Source organism: Lepisosteus platostomus, chromosome 4 (genome assembly GCF_059453375.1).
Source record: "Lepisosteus platostomus isolate fLepPlt1 chromosome 4, fLepPlt1.hap1, whole genome shotgun sequence".
In the NCBI taxonomy this organism is placed as follows: domain Eukaryota; kingdom Metazoa; phylum Chordata; class Actinopteri; order Semionotiformes; family Lepisosteidae; genus Lepisosteus; species Lepisosteus platostomus.
Genome location: NC_142614.1, coordinates 60,620,398 through 60,641,227, shown reverse-complemented (window position 1 = coordinate 60,641,227; position 20,830 = coordinate 60,620,398). Strand labels below are relative to the sequence as shown.

At 35.8% G+C, this 20,830-nt stretch overlaps 2 protein-coding genes across 2 annotated transcripts; both read left to right on the top strand.

The window, feature by feature from the left end:
* The first annotated feature begins 1,099 nt into the window (after window positions 1-1,099).
* Window positions 1,100-8,065, top strand: LOC148673541 (alpha-1-antitrypsin-like protein CM55-MS). Its single transcript, XM_088630126.1, has 5 exons — window positions 1,100-1,254; window positions 3,057-3,896; window positions 4,543-4,810; window positions 5,577-5,721; window positions 7,618-8,065. The coding sequence occupies exons 2-5, from the start codon at window positions 3,083-3,085 to the stop codon at window positions 7,819-7,821; spliced, it is 1,431 nt and encodes a 476-aa protein (XP_088486252.1). The 5' UTR covers window positions 1,100-1,254; window positions 3,057-3,082; the 3' UTR covers window positions 7,822-8,065.
* A 139-nt stretch (window positions 8,066-8,204) lies between these two features.
* Window positions 8,205-20,444, top strand: carnmt1 (carnosine N-methyltransferase 1). The gene is made up of 8 exons (XM_088630127.1): window positions 8,205-8,933; window positions 11,103-11,298; window positions 12,121-12,287; window positions 15,902-16,042; window positions 18,027-18,205; window positions 18,896-19,009; window positions 19,314-19,417; window positions 19,843-20,444. The coding sequence occupies exons 1-8, from the start codon at window positions 8,785-8,787 to the stop codon at window positions 20,029-20,031; spliced, it is 1,239 nt and encodes a 412-aa protein (XP_088486253.1). The 5' UTR covers window positions 8,205-8,784; the 3' UTR covers window positions 20,032-20,444.
* The last annotated feature ends 386 nt before the right edge of the window (window positions 20,445-20,830 follow it).

Here is a 20,830-nt window from a genome sequence, read left to right as displayed (position 1 = left end):
GTGATTCAGACTCTCGTTTGAATGAGAAACAGCGCTTTTATTTTTCGGACGAGTGTCCAGCCCAGCAAGCACAAACACAGCTCGCGCGCGCGCGCAGAGAGAAAAAGAGAGAGCCAGAAAACGACAGAGCGCGACACACTGTGGTCACACTGTGGTACGACACACTGTGGTCTATACGGGTACAGTTACACAGAAATAGGGTGGCAATGGAGTACGAGTACAAAAGGGGTGCGAAACCAGGGAACTATTTACTCTGTGCAACCCGTTTTACAATTGGTCAGCTGCACTGGTCAGTGGCTTTCCTAGTCCCCGCCCTGACCACTACAACTCCCGTCCTGCCCCTCGCCGTGTACCCAAGCCGGGCGCTACAATAATATTAATATAATATTTATATTAATAATAATAATTAATCAGACTTATATAGCACTTTTCTGAACACTCCATTCCAAGTTTTATAGGTAATGGGGACTCCTATCCACCACCACCAATGTGTAGTACCCAACTGGATAATGCAACAGTGGGGAACATAAAAATGAAGTCAATTCGTACATGGGGATTATTAGGTGGCCATGGTTAGTAAAACCCAGGGGAATATTTGCCCAGAATACCGGGGTTACACCCCTACTCTTTTGAGAAACACCCTGGGATTACCTCGGAGAGTCAAGACCTCGGTTTTACGTCCCCGTCACTATACTGAGGCATTAGGACCTACACAGACTGCAGAGGGAGCGCCCCCTACTGGCCCCACTAACACCTCTTACAGCAGCAAATTTTCCAAGAAGCTCTTCCATTCAGGTACTGGCCAGGCTCACATCTTTAACCTAGTTTAATGTATGAATTGTCAATATTAATTCATATTTGTTTAACACGTTGTATTGTAAACCATTGCTGTTTTCACCAAAGTTGTGCCAGAGAACAAGACACTCAAAATTACTGCTCGGGTATTTTCTTGCCAAAATCTTTACAAGTTCGGGGTTATAATGATTTATTTTATCTACTGATTAACCCGCTCGCTAATTTTTATTACTTCACTATTTTCGTAACCCCTTTTTCTAGCGATATGAACTGTTTACAGAATGCTCGCATTTTAAACTTTGTTAAAGTTCGCAAATATCGGCTGGGGATTGTTTGATAGTGAAGGGTTTAGACTAGAGGTTGATGACTGTTATAAGTAAACAATGAACTCCCGAGAGATGTATAAATTTAGATAAGACCCCCATGAAACACACATGCACCACAACGCAGGCAAACACGGTAAGTGCTAAATTTAACTGTACATCCTTTCTTGTATGCAAAATCTCATCTGGGACAAAATGTGGGTCCTACTGTTTTTATTTCGATTACGGCTATGACTCTGTTAGGTGTAGTGTAGAAATATAATTGCGATCCATAGACAGTCTGCCGGTTTGAGTAGGTTTATTTGCTCTCTTCACAAGTGCGCTCTGAATGAAGGAGGATTGTAATGCAGTAAATAAAAGAAACTGCTTCAGCTCCGCCTGCACCCACTCTGTACACCCCGAAAGCAAAAAGGGGGGAAAATTTAAATTTCCGCTTCACAGGCTTAACAATAAACCGACAACCACACATTGCATTGCATCCATATAACCCCTTATTCATGATAGAAATGTAAATCAAAACTGCACCTTGAATGTGTATACATATTCTGCCATCTTACATTACATCGTTTTTGTAACTCTTATGCTACACTTTTAACATTTTATCAATTCATGAATTGGAGGTCATGAACTTAACATACCTCTCCTCACGAATGCATACGCAAACTGAGGAGTAAAGATGAAAAACACCTTGATAACATCACCTGAGAGACCGGAAAAATACATTTAAAAATAAAAAAATACTCCAAAAACCTTTTTTCCTTTTTCTGCTATTTTAAACATGATAAAAATGAAACAAAAAAACAGAGGAGGGATTTTTTGTGAAATGAAGAAAATTAAAATGAAATTCATTACACATGCAATTCTCTCATGAAAAACTTATATTTGCCCAGCACTCCAACAATATGAAATATAATGGAATTGCCATTTTAGATTTTTAACAGTGCATTAATACAGTACTTAATATTGAAAATCAACATGGATGAGCATGTAGAGTATTCAGAGCATTTTATATGTATCAAATATATGAATATTAATTAAACGTTGATTCAAAAGAAATTACCAAAGAAAAACCGTTTGTCTGACCAATTTGAAAGAACTGCTTTGGAGACAAATACTATACATTGGCCCGCAATATCCCAGTGACTGCAGAAGGCTCGCCTCTATGGTAAAATGCAAATCCCATCTCATATTGCTCTACAAAAAAATCACGTAAGTCCTGACTTGAATCTTACTGATATCCTGTGGAAAGGCTCTTAAATACTGGAGTCCCTAAGAAATACTCAAGCAACTTTTGAGAGTCTGAGCAAATTTGAAAAAAGGGACAGTCAAAAATTCCTACCAAATCAGTCAGCAAAACTGGTTGAGATTTACTTAGAAAGACTTTACAGGTCTGAATACTGATATTATTAACATATTTCATTTTTTTCACTTTAGTTTTGGCAAACATTTACTGTAACATATATTACCTTTAAAAGTCTTTTGTTTGAGCATTGGGGCTTTGCATATTAAATTTACAAATGTGTATGTACTGTATAATTTTGTAATTTAACCAAAATGGACATCATAAGACTTTTTAAAATACTTTTCCTAATCATTGTATATCAAAAGCATTAATAGTTAGTACTAACACAGATCCAAAAATGATCTGTGTTCACAATTACAATATTCATAATACATTTATTCATAATAAATAATATAAGGTCTTCAAAATAAACCTGGTATAATAGTGTTACAGTAGCAGTTTAAAGTACCAGGTTTTCCAAGATACATTCACTTAAGAGATAGCACACAAGGACAATCAAAGTACAGTATGTTCGCAAAATAATAAACTTATTTCAGAATCAGATTGTACTGTCTCAATACTTATTCATCTTCACTATGTACAGTATGTATTTTTACCAAGTTATACAGTATATGTTGTTTTTTTTTCAATAACAGGTCATTAAAGAACAATAACTACGAAGATGGGGAAGGTGACTTGTTTCTGCATCACAGCAGCTTTGCTCTGCTTTGTTGTCCAGGGTAAAATCCATGAAGATCATTCTCACAACGATGGTGATCATTCTAATGGCCAAGGGCATCATCAAGAATGTGAGCATCACAAAGGCCATGGACATCACCAAGGTCATGGGCATCACCAAGGACGTGGGAATCGCCATGGTCATGGTCATGGTCATGGTCATCACGAGGGACGCGGGTATCACGAGGGACACGGGCATCACCATGGTCATGGGCCCCACCATGGCCACAAGCACCACCACAATTGCAGTTTAGACGTACAACCTGCAATTACCGAATTTGGCTTCAGCTTGTATAAACACATTGCTGCACAGCCAGATGCAAAATCTAAAAACATAATCTTCTCTCCCCTGAGCATCTCCACTGCCCTTGCTATGCTGTCGTTGGGTGCAAAGGGCAAGACGCATGATGAGCTGTTCCGAGGTCTCGGTTTCAATGAAACTCACATCACTGAAGAAGAAGTGAATGAAGCCTTTGAAAAAATCCTCCAAAGTCTCAGTCGGAAGAAAGAGGTGGACCTGTCTGTTGGAAATGCAGTGTTCATCCGTGAGGGTTTTAAACCACTTCAAACATTTCTGGAGGACATTAAACAATATTACCACTCAGAAGGATTCACTGTTGACTTTACCAACAAAACTGCAGCGCTGCATTTGATTAATAAATATGTTGAAGATAAAACTCATGGCAAAATCCCACATTTCATAGATGACCTGAATCAGGATATGGTAATGTTCCTTGTCAGCTCCATATTTTTCAAAGGTAAGATGTCAAGTGAAAGGATTGAGTGCAATTCAAAACTCTATTTGTTTTATGACTAATAGCCTTGTTGCTCTTTTTTTTCTCAAAGTGCTTCAACACTTCAGTGCCTCAAGGTATCTTCAATACTTAACAATACAAGAATAAAACCAAAAGAACTACTTAGTATCTGGCAAAACCTGACTTTTTTACTGCTTACTTTTCTGTCTACACAGTTGAAGACAGACTTTTGTTCTGAAATGCCCAGTAACTATTGTCCAATACAACAATTATTTTTTGTTATTTCACCAAGTTATAAAACTAATTTATCTTTTTAAATGTCCTTTTTGTACAGAGCTGTTAGCATTAATGTGAAGTGCTGTATAGATACATGGACACAATGTACTTTTGAATACTGTAAGTGTATAGAATATTGAAATATTTACTGATTTGTTGTGATGAATTTCTTAAACGCTTTTTCATGTAACCATACTTAGTGAAATCAATGGTATTAGAATGCTAATTTCCTCTGAGTTTTATTTTATTTGCTTAAAAAATGGATTGTATCAATGTGTTGTATCAACCTTTATTTTTTACCTGTATAAAAGTTTATTTCGTATTATAATGGGATCAATTCATTTAAATCTAAACTTATACTTTTATTTTATAGGTAAATGGGAAATTCCCTTTGATCCGAGGGCCACAAGTCAAGATGTCTTTCATGTTGATGATAATACAACTGTTCCAATTCAGATGATGCATAAAGATGGCTCATTTGATGTTTATCATGACAAAGAGTCTTCCACTCATGTCCTGAGACTTGGCTACAAAGGAGGAGTCTCAATGATTCTCCTCCTGCCTGAGAGAGAAGTTAAGGACTTGGAGGAGTCTTGGTGCAGAGAGCATCTGAGGAAATGGCACAGATCAGCGAAAAAGCAGTAGGTGGTATTTACATGAAATTGATCAGATGAAGATGGGGGTTATTTAGCTAGTCCACAAAGAGGAATAAAAAAAGGACTACACAGTTTTAAACATATAATATCAAAGCATGTTCTTGTAATGCAGTGTCCACAGGACGGGGACGTGATTGGTGAGTTTGTTTTCATTAAAATAATGGCCCTGAACACACCACCATAACAATTCAAAGTACAGAATGAAGAATGAAATATACTGATATTAATAAACATATTGAATGCTGTATGGAGTTCACTGAAAGTTTACCTTGCTAGGGCGTAAAACAAGAGATAAGTAGAATGCAAAACTATAGTGGAGACAGACTTACCGTATATAGTTCAGAATATAAAAAGCCAACAGGCATAAAGTTTGTGGTTTGGTCCAGTTACAGAAACCATTATAATATTCAAAGTATCACTAAATTATGACACACAAAAAGTTCCATAAAATACATATCATTTACTGAGTCCTATACTGTATGTGAGCCTTTGATACCACCAAATAAACTCCAGGCAACTCTCACATAAAAATTCAGAAATGTACAATGATTTTCCTATCAGATAAATATTTAACAGATACTGTAAATATTTGTATACAGACACAATATAATAAATAAAGGATTCTTATGGTTTATGTGTTGTAAAGGGGAACCTTCAGTATTAATACTCTATATAGATATATGGAAAAGAAGACAAATGGTTGTGGGATGAATGGATTGCATTTACACGAACATTTTCTTTACTTTTGTAGACGAGTGTCATTGAGTTTGCCCAAGTTTTCTCTTTCAACGTCCTATTCACTGAAGGATATCTTGTCTGAAATGGGAATGAAGGACATGTTTGAACGAAGTGCAGACCTTTCCGGAATTTCAAAGGAAAATGTATTTGTCTCAAAGGTAAGGTACATTAATGAATTTTAATTAAACCTCTTCATTATTTTCTTAAGTGGAAAATAGAATAAAAAGCACACAGTATCCATTTGACACACTCATCGATACCAAGAGCATAAAAGTCATACTGTATCTCCATAGCACCCTGGCTCACCAATTTGGGAGAGGGGTGTTCTGATAGCATTGTCCTTATGATCAGGTGGTTGTTCCCTTACCAAGGTGGATTAATCCAATCGAATTTGAAATGTCTTTACTCCATATTAGAGTTTGCTCATACTACAGAAAAGCATTGTAACCTGGCAGGGCTACAGGACAACACATTCATCATCTCTTCATTTTAATACAAGTTAGAATTTTTAGTGAGAAAAAAGTCTACCTTCAATACCCCATCATGTAAGGACTTGTGTACTATCGAGAATGTCTATTTATGGCAGAGTACAATAATATGTTTTGTTGAAATCCTGCCATTTTTTGTGAAGAACATTTGAAATATCAAAGATTTATTAAACATTTTATTGGGTTTACACAGGAAGGGGTTTGTATTCGACATCGATTTATCTGTTTTCTAACCACTTCTTACAATTCATGGTCACTTTGGGAGCCAAAGCCCATCCCGGCAGGCAACAGGTACAAGGTGGGGTACATATTACATAAGATGGGGGCCTATTAACCTAATCGGTATATGTTTGGAATATGGGAGGAAACCCACAGGAACATGGGAAGAACAAACAACAATCACTACAACACTTACCACAATATTTTCTCACATGTTATATTCTGTCAGGTTTGTCAAGTGCAAAGTGGTATTCAGTGAGTAAAACACCCCAACCACTCTCTCTGCTGCCACCTCAAGTGTCCTCTGGCCCACAGCAAATGGTGACTTCATCTCAAAACCTACAACCAGCTTACTCTGAACGGTTCCTGATCGTTTTCAAGTAGATGCTGAGCTACATTTTGCAAATGCTTCGGTTATTTCAAATTATAATACAATCACTGTAGCCACTGCAAACTGAAAAGAAATTCACATACTGATGTAACGGTCATAGGTTCATGATTAACTCTTTATGTAGCCAGTCCCTCACAGTGCATATTTCCTGGTTTGTCTGAACTAGTCTTTTGATTGTTAAAGTAAAATGTGTAATTCTCCACTAGCAACTTCTCTGACAAACAGGCAATCTTTGTCTTGATAGAAAGGGAAGAATCTGATTTATTTATGAAACAGGACCAGGTTTTATCTTTAACTGTTCTTGTGTCAATTAAAATCAAGTCTTTTCAACTAATACCAGATTATCAATCTGGTATTTTTAATTGAACTCAAATACTGAATACTAAACCACTTATGTTTTTATGAAATGGCATGACCTACAGTAAGCTATAGGGGCAATATGGTAATAACAACTATGAATACGGAACAGATTACAAACAAGAGAAGAAAATGCAGCTTAGCTGCTACCAGTTAGTTTAAAAGCATAAAGCACATGTATCTTTCTTAGGAAAAGTCTTCCGTTTTTATATAATATTTATCTATAGTGTTCACAGTGCTCACACCTGAAGAAGGCTCCACGGTCGAAACTTTGTGTTTTCTTCTCTTTTCAATCATGGAATAAATCTATTACTTGTTCCTATATATAGTGTGTTTTATATAAAACATAAAAGGTATATTTTTAATATTACATAATATTATGTCATGCACCTGTGATATCACAGTTATTTTAAAATCCATGCCTATGTCATCGCAAATATTAGTGTGTGCATTATAATCTTACTGCCACCAGCAATTCAGTTTCTAGAACATTTTTAACCATTTCAGAAATATTTTAATGTAAGCTGAGAATGCCATACTGGATGCTTTCTATTCCCAATCTTTGTGAAATAACATGCTTGTTGTTTGATATTTTTAAGGTTGATCACAAGGCAACACTAGATGTGGATGAAGTAGGAACGTCTGCAACTGCAGGGACTGGTATTGAAATCCTGCTTGGATCCAGCTTGTTTCCTCCACCCTTGACATTGACATTCAACCGTCCTTTCCATTTTGTAATCAGTAATCATGAAACCAGGAGCATACTTTTCATGGGGAAAATTGTCAATCCTACAGGAAAATAGAGGACAGAAGCTGCTGAAGATACCATTTAACCGAAAACTATGTGTATTAACTCACCTGTCTCTTGTAATACCATGTAAACCGTTTCTGATTGTGACAAGAGTTTCTACTTAGGTCATAAGTAAAACAAATCGGTTTTATATACTGTATGAAAAATCTTAAAACGAAACTATTACCTGCAAAAAAGTGTCACTGTATTACTAAAAGACACAGTTTAAGTCAATAAAAATCCAGATGGGAGAGCAATTGTATGTGTGTTACATTTTAGTGCTGCTGTAAAATGTTTTAAGACTTAGTCTCCTTCTGGTATATTATAAAAAATAGAAGAAAAATGCAGTTACAAATTAATGGAAATACTAGTGGAACTTTATAATTCACCAACGTACCCCAACCAACAACTTACTTATATAAAGAATCATCTAATTTGTTACATTACTTTCCTTTTACGATCACTGGTGGTTCCACACGTTGTCGCGGAGTGTACTGTAGTGTATTTTTTTAATTTGTCACTGCAGAAAAACTGTAAAGATGTCGAAGTATCCTCTGATAAGTTTGAGAGCTGACAAGATGGGGGAACAATTAAACAGTCTGTTCATCGTGTTACTTCAATCCTCTCAGTTGGTGTTTTCTTTACATCATGATGAGGAGAAACAACTGTTATTAACTGAGAGACAAATGCAATTATTTATTGCAGTATGAATATGAATAGAAAGACGCCTAAAAAGTCCAGGATTGAGCCCAAAATGCTTGGATGTAAAATGGAATCCACATTACATTACACAAACTAATTAGTATAAAGCTAATGCATTAAATACAATATTCTGATATACAAACTAAATTGCTATTGTGCAGAAATTGTTGAATTCAAAAAGGAAAATATGAGCGATTATTCTGAGATCGATTTTTGACCTGCCGTTACACGTTCATCTTCGATTGCTTGTGTCTGATACCTTCAGTGCCCAGTGATGGCCGAAGCAAAGCGGGAGTTAAACGCTGATGGGGAGCAAGAAGAAACTCATTTTTATAAAGAACGGATCAGATATACGCCAGAGGAGGAAGAGAGACTTGAAAGGCAGCACTTTTGGAAAGTTATAGATGCCTTTAGATACTATAGGTAAAAAAAATTAACAAGTCATTATGTCTAGGCAATGTTTGTGCTATATTCCAGAACGGTGGGGATGCTTTAAGCAGTTATTTTTTCGAGCAGTATATAATAAACGTTTTCCTTACATTAAAGGGAAAAACCGTAATTTAACGCTTAATGTAATTTAAAAAATGGTCAAGCTGAGTTCAAGCTGAAGCCTCTTTAGCTTCCCAGGTCTGCTACTAAGGCTTCAGCAAAATAAAGACATTGTTCTGTCTCAGTGCTGAAATAACCAGTGTTTACTTAAAAATAATACAGTAGTGAAATCTGCGAAATGCCGAGATACATCATAATCCTTTAAAAAGCGTGATCTTGTGCTTCTACTCGCTGGTATAAATTGGGGGGTTTCTGTTCTCACTTCATCACAAGCTGTTGTAGAGCAGTAGACGTCTGTTTTGCTTGAAGTTTAGACATACAGTAAACTGCTGTATGGGACCCCAGCACTAAGGTTCTGGAGCTGTATGGGTCGAATAGTATTTTCATAAGTACCTGGATCTCCGATTGTTCGGAATATGTAGGATGAAGTTAAAAAAACATGCGGACAATGAACTGATCTCTTTTTTCTTTCTCCAATTTGATTTGCTTTTCTAATACAAGTAAGAAATGGTCAGCGAGTTTACATTGCTATGAACATGACTAAGTTTGCGGTGTACTTTTCTGACGGTTCTTCTAATATAGCTGTCAAACAGTACTGTACAATACAATGTTATTGTCTAATAAAAGTTGGTGTATAGTACCTAAAATGGAATAGGAATTAATATTTTTATCCTGTCAATCCATAGAAACTTACATGTGAACTATGCTTCCCATCGGGTATTTCATTGGAAAACAATGAAACCACAGTTTGACATTATGAATAAATACATAAGATTTAAAATAAATACATTCCAATAGGCTATTGCTCTATTGCAATATTCTAGTGTTAACTATAATGATTAAATACAAATGTGTATGCAGACATTATCAGATATTTGGAAACGTATAGAGTGGGGCTGAGAAATGCAGGAATAGATCATCATCTCTGTCACTACTAGCCATGGATAAGGAACTTGTTTTATAAGGGTGACTGATGCTCAGGCAGTAAGATATTGTGCAAGCACCCTAAATTATATGTAAATTACTTTCAAAAGACTTTTTTTTTCACAAAATGTGGTGTCAGATATGACTTTTCTTCTACCTCTGCATTATTACTGGCCTAAGATTTCATTAGTGATTTGCGATTAAAGTGGTATTTTCAAAAAGCGTGTGATTACTGACCACAACTTAATCTGACAGAAAAAAACGTGTCAAGACCTATAGTAAGGGAAATGTTTTATTTCATCGGATTTTGACATTTAATATTACATGGGCAGATGACTTTAACAAGTTTAGAGATACCACCATTTTTAACATTTAAGTATTTAAAACTTGACATACCTTGATGTACACACACCCTTTTTTTGTTGTACAGCTTTCTTAGTAAAAAGAATGCCTGGCCTTACAAGCTGTGGACAGTACCCTTATGAATTTGTTGTAGATTTTTAAAGAAGAGGTAGTGTTCAGTTTAAGGATGCAAAACATAGAATGGAGTGGGGAAAAAATAACCTCATTTACTTTACTCATCCCAAATGTATCTGTCATCTTGGATTTCTGAACTATTCTACTGCATTTAAAAACAATTTCTCTCCTGTTAATATCAGAAAACGATCTTTAAGCATTTTCAGTTTCACACCCTAAGAGATTCTTGAAATATACTTCAAGTGACAAATAAACTAGAAATGAATGTGCTTTGCTCTCTAAGCTCAAACCATATGTGTTGAAAAAGATAGACGCCAGATCTGTATTATTTAGATGAGACATTTTTTTCTGTTTGGGTAGTTGGAAAGCTTTAGTTTCAAACTGTATTGTTTCAGTTATTTTTTTCAAGCTGTGTAAGTAAAATGCCCAGCCTGTTAATCAGATATGAATATATAATATTAATTCTAATATGAATGATTCATATAAATATGTAATAAACTTTAAGTGCACTTCTCAAGAAATCCTGTTGAAATAATTTAATATGCATATGAACTCTGATAGCATATTTTAAAAGTATGAAATGTTATTTTGTTCCTGCACTACCAGAAATCAAGTAAAATGTCTCGTTTTTGTCCCTTTCAGGATTCATGTTCATGAGAGGGTGAACCGTGCAGAGCGGCAGTTTCGTTTCCTTCCAGATCGTCAACAGAGGCTGCTTCCAAATTTCATCCCTCACCTCAGAAAGATCCGCAGATGTATCGATATCAACCAGGAGGTGTTGCAGGCCATTGTGCTCAACTGTGTTCACATGTTTGAAAATATGGACTATGCAGAAGATGTATGTTGCATTTTCATTTTCTGAGCAAAGGAGCCTTAAACTAACCTTAAACTATAGTGTTATTCTAGGATGTGGATTTGGTTTTTAAACCTACTTTTTGTGTTTGTCAACTCAGAGGTACCATAATGTTTTCCATGACATAATATCCATTTCGCTGCAGTTGTAATGTTAATATTTCTGTAATACGGAGCACAGTGGTTAGTACTGCTGCCTCACAGAGCTTGACACATGGGTTCATTTCCCAACCTGAGGTCTATGTAAGTAGGGTTTGTACTCTATGTTCTCACTATGTCAACATGGGTTTCCTCCAAGCGCTTTACTTTCCTCACAGAGTCCAAAGTCATACTGAAATGGCTTCTGGGAAAATTGGCATCGCAAACATGAGGAGACGGTACAAATTCCATGCAGATAGCACCCCGGGAATTGAACCCAGGACCCCAACGCTGCACAGCAATGATAAACACTGTGCCACTGTGCCTTTCAGATTTTCAAATACTATATACATTTCAAATATTCTTCCCATAATAATCTACCAATCAACATCTACCAGGATGATTGATTTTCAGAGCATTTTTTCCAAAGATAACATGCGTCCCATAAAAATACATACTATGAAAGGGGTGCAAATCTAGACAAAACAGTAGTTTAGAATACACAAACATAAACTAATGTTTTAACATTGTTATATTTACACAACTTAGAATTAGACACAACTGAAACACTTTTTGTAGTGTAGGAAAAAAAATAGCATGTACTTAATGCCTACAGAAAATGTAGTGTTATACAGTAACCTTATAATACCATTATTTGTTTTAATCTCAGGATGAACTGAGAAAGGTACGTCCATCTTCTACATTTGATATGGACAAACTGAAGTCAACTATCAAACAGTTTGTGCGGGACTGGAGTGAAGCTGGGAAAGCTGAAAGGGAAGCCTGCTATCAGCCGCTGATCCATGAGATACTGAGGATCTTCCCAAGAGATCAATGGTATTTTCCAAACTCAAGTTTATAAAAGGGTTGCTAAAGACTCCTCATAAGGCTTAGGGCACATGTAGGCTTGTTTCTAGAAATTCATGAAATGTCTTTTCTCTAAAACGATGTGCAGTTAAAATAAGGTTGCTGTTATTATTTTGAATCAAAACCATTTGTATTTGGAACTAGTTGTTGGGATTTTTGTTCAAACATGGGATATTTAATCCCAATATTCCAGCAGTTTTACCTTAAAGCATAAAACAATTGCCAGGCTTTTTAATGCTATAAGCGTTAATTGCAACCATTGGTATATGGAAATGATACATGTAAAATTTTGAAAATATTTTCCATACTTAATTTTTGTAGGTTTGGAACATTGAAATATATTTCAATTTCAAGTAGATTTCAGTGACATTTTGGTACTGAACAGGATTGCATAGTTTTCATCTTCAGCTCACCTGGTATTAATATAATGTATACCCAAAACCTGGGAAAATATTGAAATACGAAATTAGGTCTTTCCATTGCTGGACAAAACTTCCTGTAGTCATAAGTATTTGGATTTATTAGACCGTCCACTTCAGGTCAACCTATAATGCAGTTCTTTTTTATGTTTAAAAACAAATATTAACCTAAGAAATTCAATTATTTTAAAATGTGTGTTTCTGTAAAAGAACTTCATATCCAGGGCTCCTATAAAGTTAGTAGGTCTGTTTAATTAACTGTTATCATGAGAATATGCTTTATGGAGTGAAAAAAAAGGAATGTGATTCTGTTTGAGTGGGATCTCTATAAAGCACTCTGTATCTTACAAAAGTTTGAACAGGAGCTCTGTTCTTACACAGCTTGGTCCATTTGATAATTGTTAAAAAAGTGGTGTCACATAATGTACAGTCAAAAAGAAAGTACACCCTCTTTCAATTCAATTGTTTTTCATATCAGGGCATAAATAACAATCATCTAGTCCTCACCAACTTCTATAATTAGACAAATCTAGCCACAGATAACAGACAACACATAGCAGATTTCACTGTCGTTATTTATTCAACAAAAAATAAACCAAAATGCAGAAACCATGTGGGGAAAATGAAGTACACCCTTACACTTCCATAGGAATTAAGAAGGTAATTAGCAGCTAGGTGCTGCTAATCAAATATTGCTTGATTAGTTGATCATCAGGAAGTGTGACCACCTCTATAAAAGCAGAACGTTTGGCAGTTTGGTGGTCTGGAGCATTCAGGTGTGTGTTAACATGATCCCAAGGAGAAAAGACCTCAGCAATGAACTCAGAGATGCCAATGTTGCTGCTCATCAATTTGGGAAGGGTTATAAGGAAATTTCCAAAAGTTTGAAATCGCATCATTATACAGTAAGAATGATTATTTACAAATGGAGAACATTCAAAACAGTTGCCAATCTTCCCAGTAGTGGGCGTCCTAGCAAATTCACCCCAAGGTCAGACTGTATAATGCTCAGAGAAAGAGCTACATCTAGGGATCTACAGGCCACGGTTAACATGGCAGCAAGGCTTAGGCTTGCAGAGTTGCATCTGAACAAACCACAAGATTTCTAGAACAATGTTCTTTGGACAGACGAGACCAAAGTAGAGACGTTTGGTCATTATGCACAACGCCATGTTTGGTGAAAACCAAACACAGCGTATCACCACAAACGCCTCATACCAACCGTCAAGCATGGTGGTGGAGGGGTGATGATCTGGGCTTGCTTTGCAGCCACAGGACCTGGGCACCTTGCAGTCATTGAGTCGACCATGAACTCCTCTTTATACCAAAGTATTCTAGAGACAAATGTGAGGCCATCTGTCTGACAGCTAAAGCTTGGCCGAAATTGGGTCATGCAACAGGACAATGATACCAAGCACACCAGCAAATCTACAACTGAATGGCTGAAAAAGAAAAGAATCAAGGTGTTGGAATGGCCAAGTCAAAGTCCAGACCTCAACCCCATTGAAATGCTGTGGCGGGACCTTAAGAGAGCTGTGCGTAAACGAATGACCTCAGACATCAATGAACTGAAGCAGTGTTGTACTGAAGAGTGGGCCAAAAATCCTCCAAAAGCTATGTTAGAGACTGGTAAACACATACAGAAAACAATTACTTCAAGTTATTGCTGGTGGTTCTACAAGCTACTGAATCATGGGGTGTACTTGGTTTTTCACACATGGCTTCTGCATGTTGACTTATTTTTTGTTAAATAAAGACATAGTGGAATCTGTTATGTGTTGTTTGTCACCTGAGGTTAGAGTTACCTAATTTTAGGACCTGGTATGGTCCAGATGATTTTTGTTATGTCCTGATATATAAAACCATAGAATTAAAAGAGGGTGTACTTTCTTTTTCACATGACTCTAAGTACCTCCCACTCATGTCGAATTAGAGTCTGGGATAGTATTGATATGGTGTTGTCTTCCTCATTTGGTGGTTTAGTAGCTAAGTGAAGTGCCTTGAGTTTGGGCCTCAACTGCCTGGCTGAGAATCTTGTTCCAGGTACACACAACTGTTTGTGTAAAGAAGCTGTCCATCGTAAGCCATTTTAAATTATCTTTAAGTTTCCAATTTTGACGCTATGTCCTTGTATTACTAAGTGTGAAAATGTTCTCTGGATTAACACATTCCAAAAGTATTGATGTCACAAAGTGAAAACGACTTTTTTTGCTTTATAGTCAGGCAGTTTGTATTTGAGATCATTTGATTAATATCAATGTTGAGTCCCAGTTTAGTTCATGCATAATTAGATGCGTACATTTGATCATATCGGATCAAAAACATGTTTCTGTGTTCAACGTGGTTATTTCAAGTGACCGGAAGTATTGAGACCCATTCACTTTTAGAAAGCTTCAGAATGTAAAAGTCATCATTTGGTTGCACTTCATAGCTGCAAGAAGTCTGAGATCCAGTGAGCTCACCAGATTCTTTATGTAACCAGTTGAGGAGCTATGCCAAGCTTTTGCTGCAGACACGTAAAATGCATGTTTAATTAGATTGAGTCTAGAGATCGACTAGATTTTCCATTATAAAACTAAGGCTAAAACATAAGGATATTAAAGCTGTACTGTGATAAGTGAGGTAAGAGGTAAGAGAACTTCCATGGATTTTCTTTGCTTTTGTTATTGCTTCTCCACATGGTCACAATGAGGACAATCTACATGAACTCCTAATTCCCTTTTAGATGTGGCTTCCTGCAGCTCCAGATCATCCATGCAATATTTACAGTGATATATAGAAATATGTCAATTTCATTTGCCATTTGTCTGCCAACTCCACGATTTTGTTTAAATTAAGCCTTAAATCTTTGTTTAACTCTTAAGTCTTAAGTCATTTTGTAATTCTTTTATCACTAATTCAGTCTGTCGATCCCCTTATTTTTTAGATTAGTCTGATCTATGAATAGATACAGTATCTCATTCAGGTTATGTCCCCATTTTTATAAATCGGTGTTACATCTGCAGTTCTCTAATCTCTTGAATCACTCCCATTCTAAGTGAAAGTATAAATATCCTAACTAGGAGTCAGTGAAGTATTTATTCTCTGTATTTGTTTTCTGTATACTAACTTTGGTCGGTAGACAGTTTACACTCTTACCAACTATGTATATTTTTCTATTTGTAGTGACATCTCAAAGGTGAGTGTTCTTGTGCCCGGTGCAGGCCTTGGAAGACTAGCCTGGGAGATAGCCAAGCTAGGCTATGCCTGTCAGGGAAATGAGTGGAGCTTCTTTATGCTTTTCTCTTCCCATTTTGTTCTTAACAGGTATTTATTCCTCTATTATTTCAGACTTGTAAGAAACTGGTGGTTCTTTTAGTTTTTAGTAAAACCTAATCAGTACAAAACAGGTTTCAGGAAAAGGAGCCAAATTATTGAGCAAATTATCCTTAAATGTGATGAGTTAATTCCGTGTTTTAAAACATTCAGTATATCCTGCTCTGCATTCTTGCTTCTGCCATCTTGCTCTCAGATTCTGTGACATACTTTGATATATTTGGGTGAAATTGAGTAGTATTTTTCCATTAGCTTGAACACAAGTGTCAATTTATGTTGACAACTGTATCTTCTTATCTCAACCCACAGATTGTAGTGCATATCAAAACATTGGAACCACATTGTGAAGCAGAAAGTCTTATAGTGCCTTGCAAAAGTATTCAGACCCTTGCACAGTTTTCATATTGTGTTGCTTTAAAGCTTGCAGTTCTGACACTTTATAGTAGCAATTAATATTACATATATAACCTACTCTTCACAAAGGAAAAAAACAAAAATAATAGATCATTTGGAAAAATTGAAATGTCATGATTGCATAAGTATTCAAACACTTTACATTGAAGAACATAACTTAATTAAGGTGAACAAAATTACATTAATGAGTCACATAATTAGTTGTGTTGCCCGTGTGCAGCTGTATTGTTCACACGAATAAATACACCTGTCTCTTTAAGGTCCCCCACTCAAGTTTTGAATTTCTAACAAAGATTCAACCATGAAGACCAAGGAGCACGAAAAAAAAAACTCAAGGATAAAGACGTATAAAAGCACAGATCAGGAGAAAAGTACAAAAACATTTGAAAGACTCATAATACCTACAGTATTTGAGCAATGTGAAGTTGATTGTTAAGTGGAAGGCACCCAGACACTGCCTAGGTCTGTCCCTCTAAATTGAGCAGCCAGGCCAGGAGGAAACTAGTTAGGGATGCCACCCTGAGGCCAAAGGCAACTTTGCAAGACTTAGAGTTCAGTGGCAGAGATGGGAGAAAATGTCTGTGGTTCAGCAATGTACTGTACCAGTCTTTCAACGAAACATGAATGGAACTGAAAAAAAAAGTTCCACATTTGGTTTGCAACGTATCACTTAAGTGATACTGCAAACGTAGCAAAGGGGATTTGATTGCATTTAATTATTACATTTGCTGCATACCCATCAAGGTGCATTACTTTGGGAAGCCTGTCAAGACTGATGACTGATGGAAATACAGAATCAGCAAAGTCCTAGCAAATTGTAGAGGAAAACCTTCAGACCTTAAACTGGGACTACAATTCTCCTTTCAGGACAAAGTATGTCACCTAAAACATTGGAGTGCCTTAGAAATAAGTAAGAAATTTTCATTGAAAAATTAGGAAGTAGATGTCTTTGAGTGGCCCATTCAAAGTTCTGATTTGAATCCTATTGAAAATCTGTGGAAGGACTTTTAAAACTGTTGTCCAGAAACAATCCACAAAAAAACCTGTGAGAATTTCAGCAAATTTACCAAGAACAATGGGAAAAAAATGCACGAAGCGAGTGTTCAAAGGTGGTAGAGACTTACACAAAAATACTTGCTGCATTTAAAAAATGTGTCTGCATTATTTTAGAATTTCAAATGAAAATGGGACACCACAAGAAGGGTCTGAATACTTTTGCAAGGCTCTGTAAGTGCACCTAACTGTGTAGGACAACAATTATTTGGTTGAGAAAATTGTTGATGTTACTGTAACAATGATTAGATGCATGGGTCTCAAATGGTAAATGTAATAATATGTGGAGTAAAATGACCATGAACAACATGCTGACTCCTTAAGCTGATGTTAATGGCCCCCTTATAGCATCACACTGCCACCACTAACATTGGCATTCCTTCATAAAAACATTTGACCTTTTGAGATTCCCTGAAAGGAAAAAAAGAAGTCTTATTTGAAAAATAAGTTTGAAGTTTTTTTTTTCTTGAAGCATTAATTTTACATTTTGCTGCCCTTTTCTCCTTAGGTGTTGTGAGGTGAATGCAATGACGTTATATCCATGGATCCACCAGTTCAGTAATAACAAGAAGTCCTCCGATCAGACTCGCGCAGTTAAATTTCCTGATGTCAATCCACAGAGCCTGCCGCCTAATTCAGATTTTTCTATGGCAGCAGGAGATTTCCTGGAGGTTTACACAGAACCTAGTGAGTAAATCCATCATCTTTTTTTTTTTTACATTTTCACATTTTCGTTCATTGAAGTAATTATAGGTTTTTTTAGTTTCAGCTTTTAGACAGCTGCATTGATAGACAAATTTTGAATTATTTGATTTTCTTAGGTGACATCCAAGCATATGTCTGACTATAAGTATATGCTATCAAATTTGATAAAAACATGAAAGGCACGCCTCTCAGCAGCTACGTCCCACAGCCTATCATAGTATTTATCTGCTAACTGTGGAAACTAGAGAAACGTATGACAACTCAGAAGAGTTGTTTCACTATAACAGGTTTATTATACACTCAGCTATCTCACACTTGCCCCTTCGATGAATTCTGCATACACATTTTGAGTTATGTTTGAAATGCAAAAAGCTGCAGTCTGAATCATCCCAACTGGAATGTCTTATAAAGTATATTAAAATACTGTTGTACGTAAGTTGGACAATGATTCTGTCTTTGAGACATAAATTCTACAAAAGTCCAGTTTTGAATAACTGAATATTTTATTGTGTGACTTTACTTTTAGTATTTGGCGTGTATAGTTAATACTTTGGCACAGAAGTTTAGATGTTAACACCAGCACCTATAATTTATTGTTAGGATTGATTCACTTATTTGTTTTAACTTGCAAGAGTTTTTAACATTGGTGCTCATGTTTTTTTTCCAAAAAAGATACCTGGGATTGTGTAGCAACCTGTTTCTTTATAGATACAGCACATAACATAATTGATTACATTGAGACAATCTGGAATATACTCAAACCAGGTGGAGCATGGATTAATTTGGGTAAGTAGAACAAAATGTATTGAAAAGAGAAAACAAAATGTCAGCATTTGTTAAAACATTTATAACTTTTGTGTGTGGTCTACAGATGCCTGCAGAATTTTAATTTATTGCATTCAGCTTTAAATTCTGCAGTTTAAAGTTGTATTATCAAGTGCTTCTGAAGAATATAAGGAGTACATTTGATTTTGGATATTCTAAAACTGATATATTGAAAATAGCAAGCCATTGCTTTATACACAGAGAAGCATGTAACTGAAAATGGCATTTTTTACGCACTCTTATAATGTGTTTTTATATACATTAGGCCCACTGTTGTACCACTTCGAAAACATGGCAAATGAACTTTCAATTGAACTCAGCTATGAAGATGTTAAATCTGTTATTTTAAAGTATGGATTCCAGTTTGAGGTAAGACCAAGCATGCACCATATTTGCACTGTAATAACTAATTATTGTGCTACTCAAAAGGATGTAGCATGTGTTGCATTTCTAAAATAACTGTAAAGTATATATTGTTGTAATCTGAAGGAACATCTGTAGTTTTCTACATTTGTGTATTGTCCTTACATCTTTTCTGAACACATACTGTGCCTACATCTAGTTGTTTAACATACAACAAATTAAAACAGTTCTTAAAGAGCTTGTCTCCTCAAACAGCTTTTGCTTGGCCTCTGTATGTACATATTATCGATTCCTCTACCTGTTGTAATATATAGCTATACTGTATATATGGGTGACTTTGATATTTAGATTTTTTGATGAACCTTTAAAGCATTTGTCTAATATTACAAAAAAGAAGATATTCATAGGTGTGTTAAATTTATTTTCAATAGGTGGAGAGAGAATCAGTCCCAACCACATACACAGAGAACAGCCATTCCATGTTGAAATACCTCTATGACTGTGTGTTTTTTGTTGCACGAAAACCAGCTGAGCAGTTGGTCTCTAATGGGTTCCCTGCTGGAAATGGGAATGAAGTGGAGACAAATGCACAAAAGGAACAAGCTGACAGCAAGTCATGACAGCAGTGAAAAGTCTTCCCAAAAGAAGAATTATTAACTTGGATTTATTTTTCTCATCTTTGCAACTTAGCATTTACCATAAACATTTACAAAGATGTCTACAAAGGGTCAGCCTGAACTGATGAAGTGACCAGTTATTTTTGCTCTTATGTAAAGGTATAGAAATTTTGGTGCCTTTTTTATCTCCAATAAAAAACAGTACATTTTTTCTCATGTTCACTTACCAAATTGCATGTATTTTTAGAACGTAACTGTTTGTGCTATTGTGTATATTTATTTTGTAAAGTTCGAAGCAGTTATTTCATTTTAATTTGGCATGGGTCAGTCAGCCTGCTTGTTTTAAGCAGTTTCTTTGGGTTTAAGAATTAATTTTCAATAAAGAATTATATTTTTGAACAGTTTTTAAAAATTAATATGGACTGCTTAATTCATTGTCCTTAAATTGTGCTTAGACATTTTTCCACAGAAGTTTGGAATGCAGAATGTCCATACAGTACTAGTTTGAATAGTTCTCTGTTACAAAATTGAGAATTTAGAACCATGTAGATGTTTATGAATTACATCTCATTCATACCACAGAACATTTGGAATTTCCAGTTCCCCAGAAATATTTTTCTATACAATATTAGTTTGCCCTCCCAACTTGTGGGCTATTTGTCCTTATACTGACCTATACTGTAAACCTTGTATTGTAAAGATTACCACACAATCCTGAAACGCATCCCTTTACGTGAAGAAAACAGCTCTAATTCAAAGCAATGTGAGAAACGTCTACGGATAGTTTGTATGTCACATTTTG

Coding starts and splice junctions, on each gene's coding strand:
- LOC148673541 (XM_088630126.1), top strand. CDS start 3,083: ATGGGGAAGGTGACTTGTTTCTGCATCACAGCAGCTTTGCTCTGCTTT. Junction 3,897..4,542: donor CAGCTCCATATTTTTCAAAG/GTAAGATGTCAA, acceptor TTTATTTTATAG/GTAAATGGGAAATTCCCTTT. Junction 5,722..7,617: donor AAAATGTATTTGTCTCAAAG/GTAAGGTACATT, acceptor GATATTTTTAAG/GTTGATCACAAGGCAACACT.
- carnmt1 (XM_088630127.1), top strand. CDS start 8,785: ATGGCCGAAGCAAAGCGGGAGTTAAACGCTGATGGGGAGCAAGAAGAA. Junction 16,043..18,026: donor TCCCATTTTGTTCTTAACAG/GTATTTATTCCT, acceptor TTTTCTCCTTAG/GTGTTGTGAGGTGAATGCAA. Junction 19,010..19,313: donor TGGAGCATGGATTAATTTGG/GTAAGTAGAACA, acceptor TATATACATTAG/GCCCACTGTTGTACCACTTC.